A 9,891-nucleotide genomic window follows, 5' to 3' on the forward strand; every position below is an offset into this window, starting at 1 on the left:
CTAACTAGCTCGCCGTTTACAAATCAGCCCACAGTGAGCAGCCAAGACACAGCCGGACATTACATACGACAATTATCGGTATTCGTATCCGTACTCAGAATGGGCGTGGCGGAATGGATTAATTTAACTAATTGATATTGGTTGATTGGAAGTTGCGTTGAAAAATAATAAAATATATACAGAATTTAGATTTAGAACAATGTTTTTGAGAGTAAGAGAACTATTTAAGTTATATACTTTTTTTAAATAAAAGTTTCTATATTTACAATATAATTATAGATATTGACACATTTTACTCATTTAGTACTTGTTAAAAGTACATTATCTGTGTAAACCAGCCCACAGGCAATTGAGGAAGTCGGGGAAGGTGTAATTTTTTAAGTTAAGTTACGATCCATACATTTGCAATAAAAAGTGATTCATAAATAAAAAATAACATGTAAAACGCTTCAGAATTTAACATATGGAAGCTTTAACTCGTGTCTCCTATTTTCCCTGATCAATGAACTAAATCATTTCAGCACTACTTGAATATGTTCCTCTCCTTTCTTCCTCCCAGAACCGACCATCAGTATCGTCCAGGGAGCCGGCGGCATGGTGGTTCCCAGTTACCCTCAGAACCCGTACGACCTTCCCAGGAACAGCCACATCCCCAGCCACTACGACCTGCTGCCCGTGCGCCCGAGCCCCTCTCACAGCCACAGCCCCCCGCTGCCCGGCAGCCCCACCAGCTCGCTGCTCTAGACCCCCACAGCCTCACCCAGCACCCAGACTGGACACTGGACCAGTGCTCCCAGTTCACTCAGAATCAGGAAATTGTGAATACGTTTTTTTTTGGTTGTTACACTGAGCGCACATTCAGAGTAGAAAGGACATAAGGACATGTTTTGTTGGAATTATATTTATTTATTTATTTATTGTGAAAGAGGGGAGAATCTCCTTCTTGCAGTGCTCCGACTGTTGCACTGCTGTTTGATATTTTATCACTGTATTATATCCAAACTGTTTTTGTGCCAGTCAATACTACATATTTGTGTTGTATTGTAAATTCCCCCTCATCAACAAAGTGTCAATGGAGGGAATATACACGTACGTATGCACACAAGTATTTTTTTTTCTTGGTATGCGGATCTCTTTGTCTTTTTTTTTATACGTCCTGGGAGAGAAGATGGAAAGTCGAGGACGAGTGGAAAAACAACGTAACTGATTTAAATTTCTGTAACTGAAAAATGCGATCCAAAGACAAGACTGAGGTCCACTTCACACCTGGATTATGTGGATCTACCGAACTTGTACAAAGAAGATGGGCATTATGGCCTGTAGCTCCGGAGAAAAGGTGCTCATTACTCTGATAAACTCCCCAAAAAAAGGGACAATCTGTGAATAAATGCACACAAACTGCAGTCTGGTCAGATTTACACCTGTATAGTTCTGGTATTTTTACACATCGTTTCTTATTTCCTGTTTACATATTTAAAGATCCTGCCGGGGATCCATATTTTCTCTTTGTAAAGTTATCTTTTTGTATGTACTGTAGACAGAGTGGTGTATTGGCTGTACACATACTGTACACTAGTGATTATTATTGTGGTTCTCTTTTGTTGTGTCAAGCTTAATACACATGCATGCCAAAGATTATTCAAGATATAATAGTTAGCCAGGAATACCCTTATTATGTTCTTTGGTGCAAACTGATTATTGTCAACTGACTGTGTCAACATGGGATTAACTCCAGTCTCCAATCATTACTGATTAACCTGATTGTTTTTTCAATTAATTGATTCATAGTTTGGCTGATAAAATGTCACAAAGTAGTGAAAAATTATTTAAAAGACATTTTTGCCTGTCAGAGCAGTGGTTCCCAACCTCGGGGTCACGAGGACTTTTTGATTTTAAAGCGTGTAAGAAAACTTCAGTAAAAAAAGTAAATTAAAGTAAATTAAATTGTCTAATAGAACAATGGCAAGAACAAGAAAACACTGAATTTGTCAAAAAGGAAGCTTATGTGCTTGTATGATTGTTAAAAATAATTTAAAAAAATACATAATACAGAGAGAAGATTGTATAAAAAGTTCCCTAAACAATCTACAATGGAAATAATCTGCTTAAACTTCACCCATATCACTATTTTTACACAAATTTGTTCAGTTACTGAGTTCCTTATTCAGGTTCATTGTACAGTTTTTAATATAATATGAAATATCCATAAAATACGTCAGTAAATGATAGAAAAGACGTCCCTGAAGGAAGAAGGTTGGGAACCACTGACTGAAAGGTCCAGTGTGTACGATTTAGTGGCATCTAGCTGTGAGGTTGCAGATTGCAACCAACTGAATACCCCTCGCCTTCCAATGTAGCATGTAGACAGAAGTCAGCGACCTTTACTATAAAGAAAGAGCCATTTTTGTCCAAGAATTATATATATCAAAACAAAGAAAAGTCATGTTTAATTCCATTATTCCATCCACATTACAATCTAATATTAATCTTAGTCAGTAAAATGCTGTTTAGATGGATTTTTTGTTAATTAATGAAACATAAAAGTGAATTGGTTTATGTTGTAGATTTCAGAACATGGAATTTAAGGGAGAGCATGTCAGCAGCGTTGTTGGTGAAAGCAAACAAATCTGTCCACGTAAATAGAGAATTATTATTATTATTATTATTATTATTATTATTATTATTATTAATAATTTTAATCCATAGCTAGCCTAGATAGGGAGACACAAGACTAGTAGCCATTGCCATTGAAGTCCGGCAAACTATAGAGGAAAAGCCACCATCTAAACATTTTAGTTGACGAAAAGTTGAAAAAATGTATTTGATGTGTAATGGCTACACATTTGTACAAGTTTAAAATAAGACCACAAGAATCTCAAAAGGACTACAACAAAGATGTTAAAGGACCAATGTGTAGGATTTAGTGGCATCTAGTGGTGTAGTTGCAGATTGCACCTTCACTTTCGCCGTCCAAGTACGAAGGAGTCAGTTTGTTTTGTCCGTTCTGGGCTGCCGTAGGAACATGGCGGACTCTGTAGATGAGGACCCGTTCCCTCTGTAGATAAACTCGTCTCATTCTAAGGTAACAAACACACAGTGATTATTATATTCAGGTGATTAAACACTAATGAAAACATACCCATTACTTTTCTATTTCTGACAATAGATCCTCCTCAATGTTACACACTGGACCTTTAATCAGTTATCAGAATAGATGCCTATTGATGAATTGGCTCATGTTTTCAGCTCTAATGCACTGATGTAATTGTTGCAGCGAGGTCTAAAGTGGAAGCATTTTCCATAAAAAGGCCAATGACCATCTCAGATTTCAATACTTGCAACTATTTCTGACATTACAGATGAAATAGAGCCGTAATGTATGAAATCCTGTTTTAATGTTTTAATGACACACAGGTCAGTTGTGTTAATTATATCTTGGCAAACAGCAATAACAGGACATGTTGACAATCAGATGTAAAACAGCTGTTTTCCCCCATGTACTTGGTTCCCTACTTTTGTTCCATTTGCTCTGACTTTTCTTCAGCTTCGATCCAAATAATAGTTTCAGCTCCAGTAGATGTATCAAGTGCTGCTTGTTGGTCTTTTTGTTTCAGACTCAATAAAGTTGTCATAGCTCAGGAGAGTGGCGTCGTGTCTCATTACACAGCAGCTCTTTTTTTGTTCATGGATGAGGTAACGTATTAAAGTTCCTTCCTGTCAACGTGGGAACGACTCCGATCTTACTTTTTAGGGAACGTGCTCTCTAGAGCGATGATTGTAATTACTGATTAATTAAATTAACTTGATTTATTGAGGTGATCCAAAAGCAGGTTGGGAGGGTTACTTTAATCCGATACAGTTACTAATGACCTGTTGAAAAATGTGATACTTGGATTAGGTTACTGATTACATTTTTTAACAGGTGATTAGTAACTGTATCAGATTACATTCTTAAAGTAACCCTCCCAACCTTGGTTACCATTATTGATCAGCAGAGATTGATCAGATACTGCTAGTCTGCTTAAGTCCCGCCTCTAGCTGAACTTGATTGACAGCTGACTACGCACCTGCGCATTGGGACACAGAGAGAATATGGCGACAATAAAAGATTAACTTAACACTTAATTTAGCTTTAAAAAGTTGTTTTAACTTAATGTATCTACAGGCCAAGAAGGAAACCTACGGAGAGACTAATGCTAACGTTGCTAGCTGTGTGCTGCGTTGTTTGTATGTTTATTGAGTTGTTGTGAAAATGTAGTGACACAGCGCTGTAGTTGTTTATTGTTGACATTGCATTAAAGCAGTAAGCTTATTTGTTTGTGAAGCTAAAGATACTGAAATAGTAATTTAACACAATTCAGCTAACATTAACGCTAATTATTATTTATTAAACTGTTATAAGATGGTTGAATTAATAGGGGTGTAAGAAAATAACAAAAAATATTTTTTCAATATTGTTTTGATTAGCAAAAACACAATTCATTTATGTGTTTAAACCCCGAACTGTTAGATAACAGCACTGTAAATTGAAGGCTCTGATGTTTGACGTTAAAGCTGCAGTAAGTCACTTTTTTCTAAAACTTTTAATACATCCTGACAGTAGAACATGATAATCTGTGAAAAAATTAGGTTCTTCTGGCTCCTCATAGTGCTCCTAATGGTAATAATAATAATTGATTATTATGTAATAGTTATAAAGCTTTAAATAAATGCTAAATAAGCAGCTTTAACAAGGACTGGAATGAATACAAATGCATATCCCACTGCTCTGGTTGCATTAAAAGATTTTTTTACTCAGATTTTATGCATGTTGTGACTTTCACAATTTCACTATATATTTTTTAAAATTGCAATATATTGATAATATATCGTAACCCCAGTATCACAATACATATCGTAAGATTCTTGCCAGCACACAGCCCTATAAATTAAACTTAATTCTTCAAATTAAAATTAATCTTTTGTAGCATTGTATTCAATAATACGTTTAACTATTCACAACGTGTAACAGTCGATCTCAGCCCATTGTGTTAATTTATTACATGGTTTCTAAATTCTAAATAAAAGATTTCCCATTTGTTCCCACATTTCGTCAATGCTGATATCATGAAAACACTGAGCAGCTTTAAATATATATTTGAAATTGAGCTTCTCAGTTGTGCTACAATATGATCAAAATACAGATAATAAAGGGAGAGAAGTTACTTTTGAAGTTCTCCTGCTGTTGATGGCGACCCTCCCAGGGTGGTGATACACACATTGTGAAAGGGTCACAGACGTCAGAGGCCTTTACACAGCAGGGGGGGCGAGGCGAATCAACCACACAGAAATGTGAAAATACTGCGAATATGTTTTCATACCAGAAGCAGTAAAAAACATTAGAATAAAATACTGAATCCACACACATTTAGCCTGTTCTGGGGCTCCAGTCTGGTCGGTTTGGATCACGAAGAGTTCCACTAACACACTGCAGAAGAAAAATGTATTATCTAAACACTTTCATTTGTATCTTATCCTGATATTGTGTTTCCTGTCACTGCTTTTTAACATGACAGTGAGCTCTGTAATGAGTCAATCTATTTTACATTAACGGGTCCTGGTGAGTGAAACCTTTTGTTCCTTTGTGAGCAGAGCCCAGATGTGTTTTAACCTCTGTAAATCGGCTCAGACAGACTCGTGTGAGAAGTACTGATACAACCCGGATGTGTGTTTCTCTTCATGCTGCATAAATGCTCATCATAACCATCTGTATTCTTCTGAAGCTTAAGTAAAGATTATTTTCTTCAATCTGGAACCTGAGTGAAGTTTTCTTCAAAGATTTATTCCACAAAACTAATCGAGGAAATGGCAGAGTAGCAATTTTGTATTCAAATGGTGTGAATTATCGCCCACAAATTTAAGTTACTGAACATTACATTTTGCAACTCACCTTGTTGTCTGTGAACTTTGATTTCTGGTGATTACAGTGTATTACTGTTAGCTCCTTATGAACCCAGAGTAAAGGTACATTTACACCATCATCAGGTCTTTTTTCTTTGGTTTATGACCAAATATCTGCACAACTAATGACATTCCCATCAGCCTCAGCTGTACTGTCTGTTGAGCAATAATTAGCAAATATAAACATGTTAATGGGAACACTTGATTTACTAATTGTAGGGAAATTAGAGATAATGTGTGAAATTATCAGTTTGTTATCAGAGCTGAAACACAATTTATCAGTTAGTTCCTAAAATGATTTTGACTGAATATTAATTGGCTAAACTTTTGATAAACAGTTATATATTACAGTTATTTATGAAGCAAAAATGACAAATATTCTCAGATTCCAGCTGATCAGATGTGAAGATTTGCTGATTTTAGACTGTTGGTTGGACAAAAGAAGACATTTAAAGATGGTTTTAGTAAACAGTGATGGCCACTTTTCACTTTCTGTACATTTTATGGACAAAACTATTCACAGAAGAAAATAAACTGTTTATCAGTGACCGACCTAATTAACATTTTGGCAGCAGTTTGTGCAAAGAAATGCCTCAAATCAACAACAGCTTATAAATTCCACCCAACTCTATTAACTGTGTGCTGTATAATTGACTCAAATTAATGAGTGGGTACTTTGTGTACTGTCTCTATCTCTGGTTTCTCTTTAATTAGTACCAAATTACAAAGTACAGCACCCACCAGATAAAGCACCACTAAATTAGCTAATTAATCAGAATAATGTCCTCAAGTGTGATTGGCCAGTCAGGTTGTGTAACACCTGAAAGCGCTGCAGACCCCACCGGTGTTTAGCAGCTGTTTTGGTTGCTCAGGTGGAAGGAGAGCAGAGCAACGATGCACATGAAGCCACCAGACGAGCTCTGATAAGTGCGCAGGGCCTGTAAGACGACAACAGACCTTTTTGTAAGAGATATTTTAACTTGTAACAGTAGGAAAAGGACAGATGTTAGGTGTTCCCGTAAGAGAAAAACATCTATTTCCTGGGACAGGTGTGTAGGAGTGGGGGTGAGTAGTTCCTTTAAACCATAACAGTGTGAGAGCAGGAACAATACCGGGACCTTGAAACTGAAGAAGCTAATTCATTTAATTATTTATACCGTTTTACTGTGACGTGTCAAAATGTCCTGTATGAGAAAGGTCTTCTAACGCTCTAGCTCCCAACCTTTTTCCTCCAGGGACCCTTTTTTTTATCATTATCAACTGACTCTGTGACATATTGTGCAGATATTTCACATTATATTAAAAACTGTACTATATCTTTTAAAAAATGAACTCAGAAAGAGCAAGATGTTTGTATAAAACGAGAGATTTGGATACATTTTGAGCAGATTATTTCCTGTTTAGAGAACTTTTTATATAATCCTCTGTATTATGTATTTTATCATTTTTAACAATCACACAGACTTAATAGGTTTCTTTTTTGACATTCAGTGTTTCCTTGTACCTAACGCTTGGCCGTTGTTCTATTAGACAATTTAATTTACTTTTCTTCAACCTAATGCTGAGATATATATTGTGTGTATTTCTTGAAAAAAAGGCCTGGTGACTATTTCTCTCTTTGAGTAAAAGGGACATATTTTACAGATGTTTCGAAATATTCAAGCTTTAATAATAACAGTAGTGAACAACTGATAAACTTTTTGACAATCAAACAGACTTAAAAAGCTTATTTTTTGACAAATTCAGTTCAGTTTTTTTGTTCTCCTGTATTTAATAATGCAGGACGAGGCTGTTCATCAGAGAGTGATGGCTCTGTAAATATAACTTGAGTTCAGGTCTTCAAACTTTATAAAATAATAATCAAAACTTTAATGACAGAAATGTTGACATATAGGCCTACTGTGTATATGTTTTGAGTTTTCTAACAACCCTTAAAATCAAGCTGTGAAGCTTTAGTGACCCTGAGGCTGGGAACCACTGAACAAGATGATGTAACAAGTAAAATACAAGCTCGTGTAAAGGTTTATGACTGGTGCGCTTTATTAAGATGAACCGATAACTTAAGATATAGACACAATTGTACAATTTATCAATCTGTACAAAACATAAAACCATTCATTTTGACCCCCCTCTTACATTTAACTCTCCAAATTCATTGAAATGACATCATTTCACTCTTACACGTTTACACTGGAATTACAGTCAGTTATAGAATTCAATATAGTAAAAAAAAAAAAGAAATAATCAAAACACACTTTAAAATAAAAAAACACAGAACAATGGAGGTACGTGAAACAGGATCAGAAATCATATTTTCAGAAAAAAGGAATCACTTCTTCAACAGATTGCCAGCTAGTGAGTCTGGAGACGCTCGGCTGGCGGCGCCGTCTGTTCCAACAACAACAAAAAACGCCATTGGCACTGCCAGCCAGGCTCGCTCGCTCCAGAGCTACCGATCTACCCTCTGCCTCTAAACACACACACACACACACACACACACACCAAGTTCAGGCATCGTATATGTCTGCTAACACCATCACACACTGACACGGCTATTACCTGGAAACTCAACAGAACACACACTCGGGAGTTTTAGCAAGTAGGCTGTTAGCGAGGCGTCTGTCAGGCTGCTGACTGGACTGGGCACAACGATACGCTTGTTAAGAATGTCATCCTGGCTCGCCGAGCCTAACCCTCAGCAGATTTCATGGACAGTAATGACAATGTTAGCTACATACAGTAAGGCGATACGACGTGGAGTCGCAGTCGTACAGAAAGCCATGCATTGTGTTGAAGTCAGAGGCAGCTCGGTGTACGTAGGCGTAATGTGACGGGGGACAACACAGCCGTCTGTCTCCTCGAGGGACAGACGGAGCAGGGTTACGGGTTCAGGAGGAGGCGGGTATGGTGGTGAGTTGTTAGCAGGTGAATGGGAGCCGTTTTCGGACAGGTACGCGCGGTGAACGAGGCACTGTGACCAGAAGTTAGCGAGAATGTGGCTGAATCCCGCGAGTTCTTCCTCCGGGTGAGAAACCTTTCTGTCGGTTAGAGGACTGAAGGAAACACTCCGGAGACTCAGCACAGGTTCTGCACTGCTGAACTTTAGATTTTGGTTTTTTTGAAGAGTGGCTCCATCTTAAAGAAAAAAAGGTCCATCCAATCTGAGAAAAGAGGTCCAGATTCTCAATGTGCAGTAAAAATCTAATCCTAGACAAGAACGCATGTTTACTAGATCAACTATTAAGGTTCAGTGCAAGAGTTTGACACGCTCATGAAATCCAACCCAGTGGGTGAAAGACAATTTCCATTTACTTCTTTCTCAGTGCATCCTAACTACAGTTCTGTGGTTACATGCTAAGCATAATTTGCTAGACAACAGGAGAGTTTCGATTATAATATTAGTGAGTATCATAAGAATGTCATACGAGAATACTACCTCAGTTACTCATACTTTTGCTGTATTTTAATTCCTTCATTTGCTATAGAAGTGCACTAAGAAAACAAAATCCAAACAGCCATGTGCTAGTTTCTGCATAGTTGTAGTCAAATATGTCAAAGATGAATGCATACTGTTCTCCTAATGTTGGAGCAGGACAGCCTGACGGACTAATCTTCAATCAGAAAATCCTTCTCAGCAGAAGCGTGACTTCCTCTGTATGACGCCACTCAGACTCAAAGTGGGACAACATGAAAATGTACAGGAGTTGTGTTCAGCTTTCACGGTGACAGCCTTAAAAAAACAACAAACAAACAACAACAAAAACAAAAATAAAATAAAAATAAATAAATAAATAAATACAGCAAATTAAATCAAATCAGTCCATGGTCCCAGTTCACAGTCCTTTGTGAATGCTATGGAAACAAGCCAAACCCTATGATGACATGGTAGTGTCAGAGGTCAATAAGCGGTTCCCATATCCTTCGGAAGGCTTCCCCCTTATTCTTTAGGGC

At 37.2% G+C, this 9,891-nt stretch overlaps 2 protein-coding genes across 2 annotated transcripts in view; both read left to right on the forward strand.

Moving 5' to 3' along the window:
* The window catches only part of LOC118320854 (multiple epidermal growth factor-like domains protein 11), a gene marked incomplete in the record, with an annotated part of 94,827 nt that extends 92,983 nt beyond the window's left edge, over positions 1 to 1,844 (forward strand). Inside the window, 1 exon segment of the mRNA XM_035651977.1 lies at positions 560 to 1,844. Coding sequence (XP_035507870.1) covers positions 560 to 744 — 185 coding nt within the window.
* A 1,178-nt stretch (positions 1,845 to 3,022) lies between these two features.
* LOC118320855 (ras-related protein Rab-11A-like) overlaps positions 3,023 to 9,891 on the forward strand; it is a 10,975-nt gene continuing 4,106 nt past the window's right edge. Inside the window, exon 1 of the mRNA XM_035651978.1 lies at positions 3,023 to 3,057. Coding sequence (XP_035507871.1) covers positions 3,023 to 3,057 — 35 coding nt within the window. The remainder of the gene's footprint in view (positions 3,058 to 9,891) is intronic.

The sequence above is a fragment of the Morone saxatilis genome, unplaced genomic scaffold (assembly GCF_004916995.1).
Source record: "Morone saxatilis isolate NCDOM2014 unplaced genomic scaffold, NCSU_SB_2.0 Contig11, whole genome shotgun sequence".
Taxonomy (NCBI): Eukaryota; Metazoa; Chordata; class Actinopteri; family Moronidae; genus Morone; species Morone saxatilis.